Raw genomic sequence first — 19,166 nt, forward strand, 5'->3', positions numbered from 1 at the left:
TACAGCATTTCCTGGATTTTTCTACACATTACATCATTTAATCCTCCTGCAGCCAAATCTTACAGCTGTAGTCGCTGCATCTGCAGGGTCTGGTTGACTTTAGTATTATTTTGTTTCTCAGATTATATGAAGACCAACATAACTTTCAACACAGACGTTTCAGAATCCTTTCTTTATTAATACAAGTCCTACAATAAAAGGTTCACAATTATTGTAAAGACAATGGAAAAAAAACCTTAATGAAACTGGTACTAAACCACACTGATGTAAAAAATAAAGAATAAGAAATAAAATAAAACAACCCTGAAGCTACACAATGAGTAAAATGAGAAACAAAGGAAAAATAAATGTCTCACACCACTGAAAGGAACTACAATATAAAAGACAGCATATCCTTTTGTCTTAACTGTCTCCTGAAAATAGGAAAATCCTCCTATTTCAGGACTCCAGCTTTAGGAGTGAAAGGGTCCCACATCATTCTGACTCCACTTTTTTAACGGCTAAAATCAGACAGAAATTCATTTTCAGAAGAAACAAATTTATCACTACATTTAATAACTGCTCTTTGGGCTACACTTCAGTAACTGACCAGACTGCAGAATACTTCTATGTCTGGTTTTCACCTGCTGCAGGTTCTTTTCTGGCCGACAGGTTTGTTCTTCATGACAGACGAGGGATGGAACAGAACACAGCAGGAGGACAATTGATTCAATTAGATAACACGACACAGAGTTGAAATATTCTTGAATAAATATCCTAAATATTGGCAAAATGCTGTTTCCCTCGTGTATTTCCTGTATTTTATTATTATCATTTTTGTATGATCATTATCATGGATCATATGCAGAATTAGGCCATTTCTCGTGTCTGATCTGAGCGTCACTGTTTCACTTTAATAAAGCTGCGGCCTGCATGCAGTACCTGTCCTCACCATTAAAGCGTGGGGGCGCTATGCCTTAAACGCCACTTAAAGCAGACGTACAGGCTGGAATATATGGAGTGAAATTAATGGACGTGTTTTGTGTAAAGTCCTTGCTCTGGGGCACCCCCCATATAAGTGAGCACCCCCCCCACCCCCCCCCCCCCCCCCCCCCCCCCCCCCCCCCCCCCCCCCACCCCCTGACAGCCGTGGTATAGTCCGCACTGCTGCTCATCCCGTGTGAAGGAAGACGCTCGTCCTTGTTCTATTTTCAATCTGTGATTCTGTGATCGATGTCGTGGTCTTCTGAAGAACGCCGTGACGCCACTGATCCTGATGCTCCTCACCTGGCTGGAGTAAGCCGCGTCTTTTCATCCTGGCTCGGCAAACGTGCAACCGATTAATCCGAGAAAACACCGACTAGGCTGACTCAAGCCGCGCATTTTCATTTATCCTGGATGTATTTATCCGACTTCTGTGCAATATCCCCCAGTTCTCTTGTTTTCGATGCGTTGAGCTGAAGGTTGTTAGTCTGACACCAGGGTGCCTGGGTGACCTGCTCACGATGGTGTTTCTCATTATTGTCAGAGATAAGTCCAAATATTGTGGTGTCATCTGCATATTGGAGGATGGATACTGAGCTGTGTGAGGATGTGAGTGTATTTGTGTAGAGGGAGAACAACCAGGGTGATAGGACAACCCTGAAGGCCCGTCCATGCTTCACATGTCCGCGTGGGTGCGCGTTGCGCGTTGGTCCGCGTGACGTAAAAATCGTCATGAATTCCTGTCCGCTAGGGTCCCGCGGACCGGTCCGCGGACGTCCGCGCAGCAGTCAGATTTTGAGACCGCGTTGCGCATTGCGCGCAGGTCGTGGAAGTCTACGCATACGCCAGAGCGCTATAGCAAACAAAACATGACGGTAAAAGTGAAAGTAGACGGAGCTCCAGCCTGATGGCTCCACTTAAAGACACGGAAAGAGTGAAAAACTCGTGGAAAGAGAGAGAGACTGTCTGGAGGGAGGAGAAGGTCTGCAGACAGAAGTGAAAAAGTAACTAATCGCTCCGGCGCCGCCCCCGCGATTCAGAAACAGAAAAAAAAGGCTAAATAAACTTTAATACTTAATGATAATGTACTGACAGTGTATGTGCTTAATTTTCTCTAAATAATCCGTAATAAAGGAGCAGATAAACAGTCTGTAGAGCCGGAAAAGCTTCTCGAGGTTGCGTGGATCACCGCGCCTGCACGAGACGCGTACAGCTGAGCTCAAAATGTAGCATGGGAGAAAGCGCGTCCGCATCGGTGGTGCGTGGACCTTCCAAAGCGGACGCGGAAACGCGTACATGTGAAGCATGGACGGGCCTTGAGGGGCCCCGGTGCTGAGGGTCAGAGGTCGGGATAAGAGGCCACCCATCCTGACTCTGTGTCCTTTCTGAGAGGAAGCTCCTGATCCGGTGGCATAACAAAACGTCAGTGTCCATGTCCATACGTTTATTATTAAAGGTATTAAAGGCGGAGCTAAAGTCAATGAACATCACGGGCGTAGGTGCGGGGGTCTCAAGATGGTGAAGGATCCTGTGAAGAGCCAGATTTACTGCATCTTCACTGACCTATTGGCCCTGAATGCCAACTGGAAACTGTCCAGGAGTGAGCTTCATCAGAAAACTTGTTCTGAGGGTTATTATGACGGAGTTCACTGATTTGCTGTTCTTCCTTCAGAGGGCGGGGTCTCAGAGGGGGAACCGGGACATGAACCGTCCTGGGGGGTTAAGAGGGTGAACCCTCTCTGGTGGCTCGGGTTCAGTGGATTTCACGTTGCGCTGCATGGTTCTGTGGTTCCCGGCTCTGGCGGACCGGTCTCCTCCGTCAGGGACTCTCAGGAAGTCCCTGAACGCCACCGAGGGTCTGGGAGAGGCTCCGCCCCTCCAGGAACACCCAAAACCACAAGAGTCCGTTCCAGAGAAACCTGATCACCTTACTGCCTCAAACATCACCAGACGAAGACAAGACGTCCAGAGTCCACGGCTGCAAGGACAACTTTTATTGACAAGTATAAAGAGCGAAAAGTGAAGAGAAGACACACACACACACACACACACACACACACACACACACACACACTCAGGTTCAGTGGTCCCACAGTTCTGTTTAAAAAAGAAAACACACATCAGTCCAAGACGGTTCTCAACAAGGGAGACGATTAAAACTGCTTTGGTTTTAACACTTCTAACAGGAAGTCCGATCAGACCTGGTCTCAGCCAGACGGACCTGGAGCTACGTGCAAAATGTGCAAATCTCTTGGCTAAAAGGTCGACCTGGTGGGGGCGGGGCTTAAGGCTGATCTGATCAGACTGACTCGACAGTAAACCTCTGAGGGGACGGGGGACGCATAGTCCTCCCAGCATCCCTCAAACACTGATTGTCCACATCAACCCGGGAGCGTCCGTCCTCCGTCTCTCCAGGACGCTTTGACATTTGATCTTTAGAGGACAGAACCCTGTGATCTGGACCAAACCCGGCAGAGGAACCGGTCCTACCCGGACCGGTCCAGCAGGTCTGGAGGGGCTGTGTGATCTGGACCCTGCTGGACACCGTGTCCCTGTGGACTGACAGGTCTAGACCGGGTCCAGACAGACTGCACCCGGACCGCTGGAGTCCAGGAAAACCAGCTTGTTGGTCCCTTTATTAAAAACACTGAACATGAAGCAGGCAGTCGTACCGAGACAACACTCACATTCTGGTTCTTTCAAAGTAAAAGCCTTCTGATTTTCTCATAAATGTCAAAAAGAAAGAAAATAAAACAAAGTGGTTCGGTTCTGTTCGGTTTGGTCGGAGGGTCGGTACCTGAAGGGGGTCCGCGCTGAAAACCAGTTTGGTCTTTTCTATGACGAAAAAATAAAAGAATCAAAAGAGTCTCTTTGTTTCACTTCCTCATCGACCCTGTGAGTCCAGCAGAACCAGAACCAGAACCAGGACTCTACTGATCCCTGCAGAGCCGGAACCAGAACCACCAGAGAAACATGGAGGTTCTGTCTCTGTGGGACAGCAGTCCCTCATCGGGACGCTGGAGCAGCTGGACCGACTGAAGACGTGAGGAGCTGCACAGCAGGTGGTCTCCAGAGACGGACCGAGGAGCGACCCGCTTCCTGTGGTCCAGAACCTGGAGGAGAGAGAACCCTGAGGTCCCTGCTGGCGTTTGGCACCGTGTGGAGGAAGGAGAGGATTCAAGTGACGCAGAGGAGCCAGTGGAGGACGACACAGTGCAGAAACATTCACCCATTCATTCATTCACTCATTCATTCATTCATTCATTCAGTCAGTCCAGAGGGAACGGAACTGAATGAATGGATGAATCCATTTTGATCTTTTATCAGCAGAGCAGCTGAAACATGGAGCAGGAGAGACAGGACCGGGACCCCCAACAGACCGGGACCGCCTTTACTGAAGGGGTTGTCCTGGTTGGACGGGGTCCTGCGGTTGGAGGTGGGGGTCCTGGTTGGGCGGGGGTCATGGGGTCAGTTGAAGTTGGCCTTGAGCTGCCTGAAGGCCTGCCGCCGCTCCTTCTGCTCCTCCGCCTGCTTCTTCTTGGCCTCCTGCTCCTGACGGATCTCCGCCTCGAACTGGTTGGAGTCGCTGATGGCCTGAACCTGAACAGACACACAGGTCAACCCCCTCCTCCAGACCGGGCCAGACCGGCCCCCCACGCCCCGGGCCCAATCAGTGACCAGCTGAGAGCCCATCTCTCCAAACATGGCCTCCAAAGAGCCTGGACGACAGGAGGCTTCACTCTGCAGCAGCCTCAGCAGATGAACAGAGTGAACGCTCCTGTCAGGGACTGAGGATCTCTGTGCCTCTGCCTTCACTGAGCTGTAGAGCTTCACTGGATCTTAAACCTCTGATCGATTTAATGTTGCTGTCTTGAGTTAATCTCTGGTCTCGATAGATTTTAGTCCAGACATTTTAAAAACATAAACGGGATCATGATGTTTTCTCTGCTTTGAGTCTCTAGTATGAACCGGAGGATGTGATCTCAGGGAGGGATCCTGGGAGCAGCAGACGCTGCGGTGTTCCCTGTGTTCTGTGTTCTCGATACGTTCTGCAGGCTCAGACTTACTTTAGCCTCGAAGAAGCTCTTGGCTCCCTTGACGCCCTCGGTGGACACGTCGATCTCGGACAGCTGAGCCAGGACGCTGAGGCCGCTGCCCTCCGCCAGCTCGCCGGCCGCCGCCTTCCTGAAGATCAGCAGGAACTGCAGGGCAGAGCAGAGCGGGGGGGAGGGGTGAGTGGACGGCCGCTCCCGCCTCCTCCCACCGGGGCGTCCCGCCTCCACCCACCGGGGCGTCCCCCGCCTCCACCCCCCGGGGCGTCCCGCCTCCACCCGCCGGGGCGTCCCCCACCTCCTCCCGCCGGGGCGTCCCGCCTCCACCCGCCGGGGCGTCCCCCGCCTCCACCCCCCGGGGCGTCCCGCCTCCTCCACCCACCGGGGCGTCCCCCGCCTCCACCCACCGGGGCATCCCCCGCCTCCACCCGCCTCCACCCCCTCACCTCTCTGAAGCTCAGCTTGTCGTCCAGGTCCTCGTCCACCTCCCGGATCATGTTCTTCAGGCCCAGGTGGGTCTGCGGAGCCTCCAGCTTCTCCATCATCAGCTTCAGCTCCATCAGGTCGATGTAGTCGTCCTTCCCGGCGTCGTACCTGCGCCCAGTGGGACACGGCAGTCACTCTCAGGTTTCAGAGAGGTCATGTGACCATAAAGAAAGGGGCGGAGCCAATCGGGTGGCGTGCAGAGATCAGAGAAACAGCCACTTCCTGTCTGCAGCAGAGAGACCAGGAGTCCAGACCGGAAATACTGGACCCAAACACCCTGAACCCACCTGAACCTGAACCCCAACCCGACCCTGAACCCCAACCTGAACCCACCTGACCCTGAACCCCAACCTGACCCTGAACCCCAACCTGAACCCACCTGACCCTGAACCCCAACCTGACCCTGAACCCCAACCCGACCCTGAACCCACCTGACCCTGAACCCCAACCTGACCCTGAACCCCAACCTGAACCCACCTGACCCTGAACCCCAACCTGACCCTGAACCCCAACCTGACCCTGAACCCCAACCTGACCCTGAACCCCAACCTGACCCTGAACCCCAACCCGACCCTGAACCCACCTGACCCTGAACCCCAACCTGACCCTGAACCCCAACCTGACCCTGAACCCCAACCTGAACCCACCTGACCCTGAACCCCAACCCGACCCTGAACCCACCTGAACCCTAACCTGACCCTGAACCCACCTGAACCTGAACCCCAACCCGACCCTGAACCCACCTGAACCCACCTGACCCTGAACCTCAATCCCCACCCTGTGTCTCGCCATGTCTCACTGTCTCGCCGTGTGTCTCTCTCCGTCTCTCTCTGTCTCTCTCTGTCTCGCCGTGTCTCTCTCTCACTGTCTCGCCGTGTCTCTCTCTGTCTCGCCGTGTCTCTCTCTCTCTGTCTCGCCGTGTCTCTCTCTCTCTGTCTCGCCGTGTCTCTCTCTCTGTCTCGCCGTGTCTCTCTCTCTGTCTCGCCGTGTCTCTCTCTGTCTCGCCGTGTCTCTCTCTGTCTCGCCGTGTCTCTCTCTCTCTCCGTCTCGCCGTGTCTCTCTGTCTCGCCGTGTCTCTCTGTCTCGCCGTGTCTCTCTGTCTCGCCGTGTCTCTCTCTCTCTCGCCGTGTCTCTCTCTCTCTCTCTCTCTCGCCGTGTCTCTCTCTCACTGTCTCGCCGTGTCTCTCTGTCTCGCCGTGTCTCTCTCTGTCTCGCCGTGTCTCTCTCTGTCTCGCCGTGTCTCTCTCTCTCTCTGTCTCGCCGTGTCTCTCTGTCTCGCCATGTCTCTCTGTCTCGCCGTGTCTCTCTCTGTCTCGCCGTGTCTCTCTGTCTCCCTCTGTCTGCAGACGGAGCGTGTCCCGCTGCAGCAGCAGGTCTGGACACGACAGGAAGCTGAAGAATCTGCTCAGAAATCAGCGGCGTGCTCGAACCCGGCCGCTGCCCGTCCGGGGGACGTCTCTAAACCACAGCTGCTGCTCAACCAGACGTCTCCACGTCCACAGAGGACCGAGTCTTTCCGTCCCGCTCCGCTGACGTCTGCAGCGTCCAACAGGATCTTCAAACTAGCGAGCAGAGTTGTGGGAGATGAAGCTCAGAGGACGGACAGGTTTCACTGAGCAGACCAGGTCCCAGAACTACCAGGCTGTGCCGAGTGTTTCCTCTTTACTTCTGAATGTTCAGGGTTCTCTAGCTTTCTGTCCCCCTCCTGTCTATTGTCTGTCCCCGTCCCGCTGCTGGAAGACTCGGAGCTTCAGGACCTGAGACGCTCTAAAGCTGCTTCCTGGACCAGGTGTGAGGACGGGCTCAGAGGACAGGACAGGCGTCTCCTGCTGCCTGGTGTCCTCGGCAGCGCCGCGCCGCCGGACGTCCTTATCAGACTTGCATAACGTCTCCGCCCCGCGGTGGGTCCACAGTCCCCCGAGGGACAGAGCTGGTCTCAGCTGGTCCGTCTCCCTCCAACCAGGACCAGCAGGCTGGAGGTCTGCTCTGAACACCCAGGAAAGACACCGACGCCCCAAATGTCCACCACAGGACCGGGACAGGACGTCCCCGAGCAGGAGGACGGTCTCTATTGGACAGCAACAGCAGTGAATGGTGGTCAGCTTCACTTCCTCCTCACAGGAGGAGACTTCCTGAAACCAGGACGGTCCCTGCTGAGGACAGACAGGGCCGGGACGGACACAGTGTGGACACAGAGTGGACAGCACACTGTCTGTCCTCACTGCGTCTTCACAGACAGAGTGTGGACAGACAGCGCGGCCCCGCCCCCTGAGGACACTCACGTCTTGAACATCTTCTCCATGTCCTTGATCTGCTTCCGGGAGAACTCCTTGAACTCGGTGTAGGGGTTGAAGACCTTCATGCTGGGCTGCGCGTGCTCGCCCTGTCCCTCGTTCAGCTGTCCCCTCCGGACCAGCTTGGCGCCCAGCTCCGAGTCCGCGGAGGCCGTGCACGACTTCTCCTCGGACCCGTCGTGGTCCGCGGGCCCGTCCAGGGCCACCGGCTCCTGCTCCCCGTCCTCGATCTGCAGCCGGCGCTGCAGCTTGGAGGACAGCTCGTCTGAGGCCATGTTCCGCTGGGGACGCGCGCTGTCCTGCTGTCCTGCTCTCGTGCTCACGGACCCTGGTTCGAGCCCCGCCGCTCCACCGGATGTGGGGCTGAGTAACACCGTCACACCGCCAGCGCTCCTTATTAAGCCACGGACCGCCCGGTGCCGCGGGAGGAGCCGCTTCCGTGTTTTCTGGTGAGCCACTTCCGGTTCCGCCTCCCGCCCTGGGCGAGCAGCGCGGAGCTGAAACAACTGAGCGTCTGTTCTTCTCATGCAAACTAATAAAAGAATTTTGGAAAGATGTAACAAACTGGCTGAAATCAAAAATAGCAACTATTACTCAATTTGAATGTGTCGGAACACTGTTTGGCGTTTACAACTTACCGAAAGAAATGTTTAGAATATACAACCTGCTACTTATTATGGGCAAATATCATACAGAACAATAAAATGCAGAACAAAAATCCTCTAACGGTCTTCAAAATCAAACTGGAGGGTCACACATTCTTTGTCAGCGATGGACACCAATGTGTTGTATGAAGATATCTCCGAGTTCCTCTTGCTATAAATTGTAATACTTCCTCATATGTTGTAAATGTAACCTTGAAGACGGCTTGTACTTTTGTGGACGCTGGATCAGTGACCGGCTTTAGTGGACTGGATTTACAGAACCCTGCATTGTTTTACGTTCTGTTTGTTCAACTGCTTGTCCTGCTCTCCCATCCAGAGTTGATGTAAAATTTCCTGTATAATAATAAAAGTGTGTGCTGCCTGTTGCCTATTTGGGGGTATTGGGGTAGTGGGGGGTATTGCGGGTGTTGTGGGGTACTAGGTGGGTATTGCGGGGTATTCCAGCCCTCAGCAGGAGAGCTGTAGAGGACGCAGTGAGACGCCAGACGAGGGTGTTCAGTGTGTAAGGCATCTTTATTGAAGCTGGTACCGTATGTACAATCCTTTTTAACGCTGTGAATCGACTACATTCAGACCCCGCCCACTCCACTGAGTGAGGAGGAAATGGAGGCGGAGCCACATCTCATCTGAAAAATCCCGAGAGGAAGGTTTGATTTGAATCACAGGGGTTCTATACAGGAAGAGAGGCCCGGCGGCGGCCCGGCGGCCGGCGAGGCTTCCCTCAGGGAGCAGAGCAGTGCAGAGTTCAGTCAGGAACCAATCGGAGCGGAGCGGTCCCTGATCCACGAGGATCCGAGGGTCTCAGGGGTGTGCTTCCTCAGCCTTCCCTCACTTTAGCAGCCAGGGCGGCGTTCTCCTGCCGGATGGCCTTGTAGTCCTCCAGGATCCTCTCCAGGTTGGCCATGGTCTTGTTACTGTTCTCAGTCTCGATCTGGAACAGAGGAACGGTCAGCAGGACACGTTGTCATTAAACATTAAACTTCACTTCCTGTTATTTACACAGAAAAACACGTCACAGCCTGTTGATGTCCAGATGAGCCTTTAACCGCAGCACACTGACGTTCTGCTGGAGCTACAGGCTCTGGAGGTTAGCATGTAGCACTTAGCATGTGGCTGCAGCGTGTGTTCAGACTCCTCGTCTTCCAGAAGCTTCCTGAAGTCCTGAAAGCTTCAGAGAAGCCAAGCAGATGTTTGAGCTCCTGGTGACGAGCCAGTTATCTTCAACATGTCAAGCTAGCCTGGAGGTGGCTGGCTAGCAGCTAACAACAGCTAATAGTTAACAGCTCACAGCAGCTAACAGCCGCTAACAGCAGCTAACAGCAGCTAACAGCCGCTAACAGCTAGCAGCAGCTAGCTGGTGCAAGTTTGTGTAGCCCCAGGTGGGTGGAGCAGGTTGATGCTCGGTTTACTGCAGTACCGCTGTCTGTCTCCCTCTGGTGGTCAGAGAGTGGATGACAGTTAAAAGTCTTCATGAGTCCTCATCAGCAGGGACAGGTCCATGAGAAGACATCGAGTGAATTCTGACGAGGGGCTGGGGAGTGGGGACACCTTTATCTAGAGGACATGTTAGCGCACACAGATATGCTTGCTAATGCTAACACACCTTAAAGAGCGGACGTCTTGCCAAACGCGGACAACAGACTGTTTTTTCCAGTCCCAGTGGACAGGAAAGCCCCTACAGTCCAAGTCCACTTGTCGGGTCCGTCTCCAGAGTCCAGCAGGAGCTCCGGGTCGGTTTCATGAGGACACAGCTGCTTGTTTACAGAGAGCGTTAGACTGTAGAGCTCTGTGCTCTGCTTCTTCTTCTCTGGTGAATTACTGTAGCGGAGTCACAGCGCCGCCTAAAGGCCTGGCATAGGAACTACATGGAGTGATTGTCATAATACCCTGTGGACGCAGACGCACTGTTTTAGCCCCAAATGATTCATACTCCAGAAAAAACTGAGCTCACTGTTACTTTCATCCAACCAGAACCCTTTTTTAACCTGAAATGATCCAGGCTTCTTCCAAAAGTTGATTAGACTATGTACAAGAAGCACCATCTTGGAGAAAGAAATATTTCTCTGGTTTTATTCAGATGTGAAGACAGAGTGTCATGCATGGATCAGTGGTTAGCACTCCTGCCTCACAGCAAGAAGGTCCTGGGTTCAAATACTGGCCGGGGCTCGGGGCCTTTCTGTGTGGAGTTTGCATGTTCTCCCTGTGTGTGCGGGTTCTCTCTGGGTACTCCGGCTTCCTCCCATGGTCCAAAAACATGCATGTCAGGTTAATTGGTCACCCTACATTGCCCCTAGGTATGAATGGTTGTCTGTCTGTATATGTCAGCCCTGAGACAGACTGGAGACCTGTCCAGGGTGACCCCGCCCTGAGGAGACCTGTCCGGGTGACCCCGCCCTGAGGAGACCTGTCCGGGGTGACCCCGCCCTGAGGAGACCTGTCCGGGGTGACCCCGCCTTCGCCCACAGCAGCTGGGATCGGCTCCAGACACCCGCGACCCCGAAAGGGAGAAGCGTTAGAAAATGAATGAATGAATGCAGAGTGTCATGTCCAGAGTCACTCACAGGCTCCTCAGTAATCAACTGAGCAGCCTTCATCAGTTGTTACATTGATTTTCAGCACTCCTGTTTAAAACGTGTCCTCCGTTCAGTCCTCACAGCCTGTCCCTCCAAAGAGACACCTGTCTCCAGGGTGTCTCCTCATCAGAGACTTCACTTCACTTTCCAGGAGCTTCTCGTGTGTTTCCACAAGAAAACACACTGCATGTCCGCGGTGTGACTCTCTGATCTGTGTGTGTGTGTGTGTGTGTGTGTGTACCTGCTCTTCCAGATCTCTGATCTCTCTCAGGATGGTTCCGGTGTCCTCAATGGTTTGGATGAGCTGGTTACAGTTCTACAGGAGAGCATCACACATTAGTTTTAACACGCGCACACGCACACACACACACACACACACACACACACGCACACTACGTACTTCATGTAAGGCAGCCAGGTATTTGTAGGATTTTCGGACGGACTCGTCTTTCTTGGCGTCCTGAACACAAAGACAACAGATTCAACCCTCAGATCTGTGCAGAAGACAGGAGGGAGCAGGGGGAGCGGGGGGGCCAGGGTGGAGCGGGGGGAGCTGTGGAGCAGGGGGGAGCAGGGAGGGAGGGGGGGGGAGCAGGGGGGAGCAGGGGGGAGCTGTGGAGCTGTGCACAGCGGCCTGCTGCTACCTTAAACACCAGCTCGTCGGTCACGGCGAAGGTCCGGTCCAGCTTTCCCGTCAGGCTGTTGATCTCTTTCTGCAGGTCCTTGGTGTCTGTCAGGATCTGCAAGGAAGAAGAAGCCAGAGGTGGCCTGGCGTCAGCACAGCTGGGAGGGTTGTAATGTAGCTGAAACACATCAGAGGAGAGAAATGCAGTGGAGAGCAGGAAGGTAATGAGCAGAGCACAGAAACACCTCTGTTCATTCTGTTTCTCTGATGATAACCTGAGACGTCCCTGCAGCGACAGTTTGGAGACGCAGTGTTAGTTTGTGATCTTAATGAAGACAGTTTGATCCAGATCAGTCCAGGAGGCGGGGCTTCATCGCATCTACACCTCAGAAGCCTCCAGAGGGCGCTCCGGTGCTCCGACCCTACCTTGGTGATTTCCTCCTTCTGCTTCTTGATGTTGCTGACGATCTCCAGGATCCGCTGAGTGTAGGCAGAGCGGGACGCGTCCTGAGGAAGACTGTCCAGCTCCGACACCTGCTCAGGAGACGGGACGTTAACCAGATGATTGCCTGGGTAGTTCACCAGGTGATTAACCAGGTGGTTAACCAGGTAGTTAACCAGATGGCTATCCAGGTAGTTAGTGTTACCAGCTGCTTGTACGTCTCCTCCTTCTTCCTGGACTCCTCTGTAGACACTCGGATTTTATCATGGAGAGATTTGATCTCTGACAGTTTTCTGGATGATTCCAGCTGTGGAGACAGGATCCATTCAGGGTGAGTGAACACACACACACACACACACACACACACACACACACACACACACACACACACACACACACACACACACACACAGTGTGAGTGTTTACGTCTTGGCTGCTGCGGATCTCCTTCAGCCTCCGGTGCTCTTCGATCAGCGGCGTTCGGTGTTTCTCCCACTGAGCCGCCAGGTGGACGAGCCGCTGGCTGCTGGCCTCCATCACCGCCTGCAGGGGGCAGGGCAGAGTCAGAGCGGGGATCCCCGGGGACCAGGCGGCTCTCCGGGGACCGGCAGGTCTCCGGGGACCCGGCGGCTCTCCTACCTGCAGCTGCAGCAGGTTGTCGTCGGCGTCTGGCAGCAGGTCGATGGTCTTCTTCTTGACGTGGATCCTGTCCTCCTCCTCGGCGTTCCCTCGCTCCCTCTGCTTCAGCTCGTCCTTCACCTGCAGAGACAGCAGCTCTGATTCCCACACGTTCTCATTCCCTGGGCGTCCCCCCTCCTGGGCGTCCCCCCTCCTGGTCGTCCCCCCTCCTGGTCGTCCCCCCTCCTGGTCGTCCCCCCCCCTGGGCGTCCCCCCTCCTGGGCGTCCCCCCTCCTGGGCGTCCCCCCTCCTGGGCGTCCCGTTCCCCCCGGTGCCGTTACCTGGGCGCCGGTGACCGTCATCAGCCTCATGTCGGCCGCCAGCCGCTCCGCCTGGCCGTTGAGCTCCTGCAGCTGCTGCTGGAGGACGTCCAGCTCGTCCTGCCGGCGCTGCGCGGCGTCTCCCTCCGACCGGCCGCCGGAGGGGGCGGGGCTCACCGCTGCCATCACGTCCTGCGGGAAACGGGCGCTTGAACGCGACCTCCGACCGCGGGCCGCGTGACGGCGTGCCGCGGCGGCGGCCTCACCTGAGCGAAGGTGAACTTCTGGGTGTGCGTGAAGTGGGTGCCCTTGGTCAGCAGGCGGTCGGAGGCGCTGGAGCTCCTGAAGCTCTGCAGGAGGTCACTCAGGTCAGCGGAGGAGGAGGAGGAGGCGGGGCCAGCGGCGGCGCCGTCTGCAGCCGGCAGGGTGGCAGAGCGCAGCTGCTCCTCGATGCGTTTACGCAGCCGGCTCAGCTTCCGGGAGCGGTACTCCTGTAACAAGACCGCCTGTCAGCACGGACCAGCTGGATCCACTCAGGGTCCAGGGCAGGATCGGGTCAGAGGTCCAGGGCAGGATCCACTCAGGGTCCAGGGCAGGATCGGGTCAGAGGTCCAGGGCAGGATCGGGTCAGAGGTCCAGCGCTGGATCCAATGTTGGAGCTGGTCAGGGTTCCAGAGCAAGATCCCATCAGGGATCTGGCCAGGGATCCACTGTTGGACCCAGTCATGGACCTATTGTTGGATCTGGTCATGGATCCAGTACTGGATCCACAGCAGGTTCAGGTTTGGGATCCAGAGAAGGATCCGGCCAGGGATCCACAGCAAGTTCTTGTAAGCGATCCATTGTTGGATCTGGTCAAGGATCCAGTGCTGGACAGGATCAGGGATCCAGTGCTGGATCCGGTGTGGACTCACCTGTGGCGTGAGGCGGGACAGCAGTCCCTGACTCTTCCACTCCACGTCCCACTCGTGGGCGGCGCTCAGCTCGGCCGTGTGGCGCTCCAGGAGGGACGCCGCCGTGGTGCAGTGGCTGGACAGCTGGGCGGTGACGGGACGGAGGACGTCCCTCCGGTACTCCTCCACCTCTGAAACACACACACACGCACACGCACACGCACACGCACACTATGTGAAACTGGGCTGAATCCTCCAAACTGTCCCCACAGTGTAGGGAATGGAACAGAGGACAGAGACACCCTGAGAGGACAGAGTCCAGCAGAGTCTTCACCTTTCAGGAGCGTCTGCTCCGAGGCCGGCGGGCCGAGCGGCAAGCTGAGAGGCTGAACCTGGAAGCTGTGCATCGAACCCAGACTCTGAACACAGGAACACAGGAACACAGGAACACGTTCAGACTGTCACCACTGCACCAAGGAGCCACCTGCCAGATCACCCGAGCTACTGGATCAATAACAGCAGATCACCCGAGCTACTGGATCGATAACAGCAGATCACCCGAGCTACTGGATCGATAACAGCAGATCACCCGAGCTACTGGATCGATAACAGCAGATCACCCGAGCTACTGGATCGATAACAGCAGATCACCCGAGCTACTGGATCGATAACAGCAGATCACCCGAGCTACTGGATCGATAACAGCAGATCACCCGAGCTACTGGATCGATAACAGCAGATCACCCGAGCTACTGGATCACTAAGGCCCTGTCCACACGGAGCCAAAACGGTCATATTTTACAAACCGAATTGCGTAAAGACGGAGTCAGCAAAAAAAAATTTAAAAAGTGTCCACATTAGTGAACTGAAGACGCATGTAAATGCTGTAATACATATGCCAAGCCCACTGGCGGCGCTGCAGTGCAATAACAGTTGGGTAGTGCTCATGCGTATAAAAGCGCTTTGGATTCATGTTGTATTGTAAACAAACGCAAAAGATGGCGACCTCCGGAGCGAAAGTCTGGTGTGGACGGACGACGAGGTGCAATTACTATTTTGCACAGATATTGAAAAGACATGTTGAAGCGCCGTTGTTGTTGTGGTTCTGTCGGACTTCCGCGCATGAATCCTGTTGCCACCAGAGGTGACAGGGCGTTTGCGGTCGCTGGACCTAAACTCTGGAATGAGCTCCCTCTGAACAGTCGTTCTGCTTCATCTGTTGAGTGTTTTAAGTCTTTGTTAAAATCACATTTATTTGCTCTGGCGTTCAACACAAGCTGAGCCGGACATTTTTATAAGTTATTGTTTTAAAACTTTTGTATTTTTCTATTTATTTTTTTTTTTTTTCTTTTTATGGTGTTATCAACATGTGCAGCACCTTGGGCAGAGTTTTCTGTATTTAATGTGCTATAGAAATAAACCTTGACCTTGACCTTGTTGTAGAGGCGGGGCGATGACGCAACCTTCTCAATAAATAGGTGCGTTCACGATGGCAAAGCCAGAGGTAGGCGGAGCTAGACGAAGTAGACGGCGCAGCCGTGGGGCGGAGTTATAAGTCTGCCTCCAACTCGGACAACCTTATGTTCTCCATGTTTGTGTTTCTCATGACTCCCACCGTGGGGGTGTGTATTTATGCAAATGAAGGGTGTTTCCATTGATGAGGAGAGGGCTCGGTCCAATCCCCTGCCTGTCTGAACCAGAGCGCTGGGCCAGGCAGCGGTGAGTTGCTCTCCAGTGACCGATCTGGTTTGGGTCTCGCGAGTTTTCGATGCCCTACGTAGGTCCTACGTATCAGTGACGCCGGGCCAAATCTGGGCGGGGCGGCTCAGAAGTCTGCCTCTGGCTTTCTCACGTCCAGCGCACCTAATATATGTGGCAAAGGCGTAACAGCGGAGACGTCTCAGGCGTGTCTTCAGATTTGTCCTGTAACGACCACGGAGGTCCCTACATGTTTCACCCAGCAGGGGTGATCAAATGTGTTCCTGTGCTGTCATTCTGATATGTAAAACTTGGGTGACTGTGGCTGTTTAATCTGGGGCACAGGTTTGTGTTTTGAAACCGTGACAGTCGTAATTATCTGGACATTGGTTCCGGGGCGGGGAAACTATTTAAGGTGAAGCAGCGCACCTGGTGGGGGGAGTGACGTCACACGCCGTCCTGAGGAACTGACCTGCCGGAGGAGCGAGGCCGTGGAGCGTTTACCAGGGAGGATCGGCGCCACTGTGGAATATATAACTTGGTGTTTTGGGATCTACTGGATTAAACCGTCTGTTCACCACGGGGCAACCGGACTGGTGAGGAGGAGCTACGGGGACCAGCGGACTGAGGATTGTACCGGCGTGAGTAACTAACGGCCGCCGGCCACTCAGTCGGCCCCGCGCAGGGACGTGCGCCTCGAACTTTGGGGAACATTGGGCAATAAAAGATAGGACTTGGTGAGCCCTTCGTGTTCACTTCTGGACTTCCCGCGTTGTGCAGCGTTTTCTGTTTCATTTATAAGGAGGAGCGCCCGAGCGTCGGGTTGCTTGTTTTCTGTTTGTTAGAATAAATGCTGCTTTATGTTACCGATCTAAAGTGTCATCTTCCAGTTAATCACCCCTGCTGGTCGTTGCTTTCCGCCCGTGACCTCTTCATGCGTGTGGCAAGATCGCCCTGGAATCAACGTGCCAATTGTTACAGTCCACTCTGGGACCCGGCTTCAAACTTTGTCGTTCTCAGAGCCCTGAGACGCTGGCTCCGGGTGGACGATGGGTGACTTAGTACAAACATTTGTGCGGATTTGTCTGAGCTCGGCTCCGTGCGGACAGGGCCTAAGAGCAGATCACCTGAGTCTGGGTCTGCAGCGGCAGTCTGCAGGCTGGGGGGAGCCAGGGGACGGCCAGCTGGGCTCTGAGGGCGGCAGCGATGGACCTCTGGAGGACCACCGACTTCCCTGCAGGACCGGGACAGACAGTGAGGACCAGAGGCACGAAATGGAACCGGTCCGGAGCCCAGACCAGGATCCGGTTCAGGACAACATGATGTCACTAAACAGCTGACAGATGAGGCAGCTCAGCAGACGGGGCCTGGGTCAGACCCGGTCCTGGCTCTGGTCCAAGTCGGAGGTGTGAGGCCGTCTACCTGTGGGCTGGTCCGACGACTCGGCGCTTTCTCTGGGCAGCTTCTCCACCAGGAACATGAGCAGGGAGCGGATCTCCGGCTCGTTGCTGTACAGGAAGGTCTGGTAGCCGATGTCTCCCTTGTAGCCCAGGTCCTGCAGAGAAGACCAAACCCTGGAGGTCAGCAGCAGGAAGACGAGCCGCCGCTCCGCCCAGTCCGAAGCCTCTTCCTGCTGCTCAGGTTCAGGGACACCAGGTGATCCCTGGGTCTTTGAGCTTAAGAGGAGAAACATCTAAATCCTGCAGACGCCACTGAATAGAGGACGAAGAGAGGCGTAACAGCAGTGGGGGACTTCAAACAAAGAATTCTGCTTCTTATCATGAAAAAGTTTATAAATGTTGTTGAAGGTGCTCTATCGATAAAAAACTGGCGTTTCAGTCCCAGATGTGTGGGTCAGCTCCCAGCCCCGGGCGGTCTCACCTGACAGGCCTGGGCCAGGCTCATGCCCACTCTGAAGCGAGCAGACATGCCCGGAGGCAGGGAGGTGGGCAGCGCCCCCCCCAGGCCGGGCTCGATCACCCGGATGCATCGGACCACCGCCTCCACGATCAGCTCGCTGGTGAACTGCTTGACGCTGTCCGTCTCCTCGCTCACCTCCCTGTGGACCACAGGTCAAAGGTCAGCTCTACGGCTCGCTGCCACACACCCGGAGGAGGACCGCATCTCCGTCTCCATGGCAACCGGCACATCAGCGTGAGGGAATCTAACAGGTCTGACCAGAGTGAAGGACCACACATGAAGGAACGAGGATCGCTGCTGGAAACAGAGGAAGCCGACCAGACGCCACGGTCCCTCCGACCGAGTCTCTCAGTAAACAATGTCACACTTCCTGTCACGGCACTGTGGAGTCATCCAGTCCAGGACGTTATGAAACACTCCTGTCCTCTCTGGAACAGTTCAGTCAGTTTAATCTAGTTGACCTAGTCTCTAGTAATCTAGTTACTACACGTGACCGCCTCCAGCAGATTTCATTCAATTAAAGACAGAAGGATTGATTCTGAAACAGCTGATTAAACACTGGTCCTGGTCCACATTCTCACAGTCCAAGATGCAGGAGGTCAAACACCAGGTTAGAATTCATTTACACCGCAAACTGGTATTTCCTCCTGTAATGAACCCTCTCCAGTCACGTGACCGCTGCCCGACACCTGATGGAGCCTAACCTATCCACACGAGACCACATGAGACCAGATCAGACCAGGTGAGACCAGATCAGATGAGATTAGACCACATGAGACCAGGTGAGGTGAATTGGGACCAAAAATAAGACCAGATGAGACCAGGTGAGGAGAAATGAGACCACATTAAACCAGATGAGGTGAAATGAGACCAGATTAGACCAGATGAGATTAGACCAGATGAGGTGAAATGAGACCACATGGGACCAGATCAGACCAGGTGAGATGAGATCAGATGAGACCAGATCAGACGAGATGAGGGTGAAATGAGACAACATAAGACCAGATGAGGTGAAATGAGACAACATAAGACCAGATGAGGTGAAGTGAGACACATGATGGTCTTTCTACTCACGTGCCGACTTGTTTGAGGGCTTGAATGAGAATTTTATCAACTTCCTCCATGACAGCAGTCTGCGTGAAGAAGAGCTAATGAAGACAGAGCAGTGCGGCGGAGACAGCGGGACGGCTCGAGACATGGACTCTGCTGCTTCTAGAGGACGCTTTCTGGATAAAGAACTCATGAACACGAGATGTGATAAGGAGCAGACTTTCATCCTGTGCTAGCTGCTAGCTAGCAGCCGCTCCTCTCTCTGACTGTCCCTGCTCGGTCCATGTCTCCGGAGCTGCTACAGAAGAACGAGGACAGAGTCTCTACGTCGGCTACAGCCTGACCTGCAGCGGACACTCGGAGATAAAAACACAAATCCTGACATCTTTCAGAGAAAACGCTTCAATCTGACACCCTGAGCGTCTGTTCAGAGTGGAAATGGAGAAGAACAAGCGACAGAGCGGTGGCTTCTGGGAAATGTAGTTCTCATAGGTATCGGTACGGTTCAGAAAGGAGCAGCTGAGAACCATTATTCCCAGCATGCACCCGGCCATGGTTCTCATGACC

General features: G+C 54.6%; 2 protein-coding genes across 2 annotated transcripts; both read right to left on the reverse strand.

The window, feature by feature from the left end:
* Nucleotides 1-2,927: 2,927 nt before the first annotated feature.
* Nucleotides 2,928-8,221, reverse strand: efhd2 (EF-hand domain family, member D2). The gene is made up of 4 exons (XM_030119563.1): nucleotides 7,784-8,221; nucleotides 5,462-5,609; nucleotides 5,031-5,165; nucleotides 2,928-4,563 (listed from the first exon to the last, which is right to left on the reverse strand). The coding sequence occupies exons 1-4, from the start codon at nucleotides 8,068-8,070 to the stop codon at nucleotides 4,432-4,434; spliced, it is 702 nt and encodes a 233-aa protein (XP_029975423.1). The 5' UTR covers nucleotides 8,071-8,221; the 3' UTR covers nucleotides 2,928-4,431.
* Nucleotides 8,222-8,964: 743 nt separating this feature from the next.
* On the reverse strand, nucleotides 8,965-19,055 carry ccdc22 (CCC complex scaffolding subunit CCDC22). Its single transcript, XM_030119509.1, has 16 exons — nucleotides 18,624-19,055; nucleotides 17,511-17,688; nucleotides 17,052-17,184; nucleotides 16,757-16,863; nucleotides 14,266-14,350; nucleotides 13,953-14,122; nucleotides 13,305-13,529; nucleotides 13,060-13,230; nucleotides 12,740-12,859; nucleotides 12,527-12,643; nucleotides 12,306-12,407; nucleotides 12,085-12,192; nucleotides 11,678-11,773; nucleotides 11,434-11,493; nucleotides 11,275-11,349; nucleotides 8,965-9,391 (listed from the first exon to the last, which is right to left on the reverse strand). Exons 1-16 carry the CDS (start codon nucleotides 18,671-18,673, stop codon nucleotides 9,278-9,280), a joined length of 1,911 nt encoding a protein of 636 aa, XP_029975369.1. The 5' UTR covers nucleotides 18,674-19,055; the 3' UTR covers nucleotides 8,965-9,277.
* Between the last annotated feature and the right edge of the window lie 111 nt (nucleotides 19,056-19,166).

This window comes from Salarias fasciatus, chromosome 20, assembly GCF_902148845.1.
Source record: "Salarias fasciatus chromosome 20, fSalaFa1.1, whole genome shotgun sequence".
NCBI classification, from domain to species: domain Eukaryota; kingdom Metazoa; phylum Chordata; class Actinopteri; order Blenniiformes; family Blenniidae; genus Salarias; species Salarias fasciatus.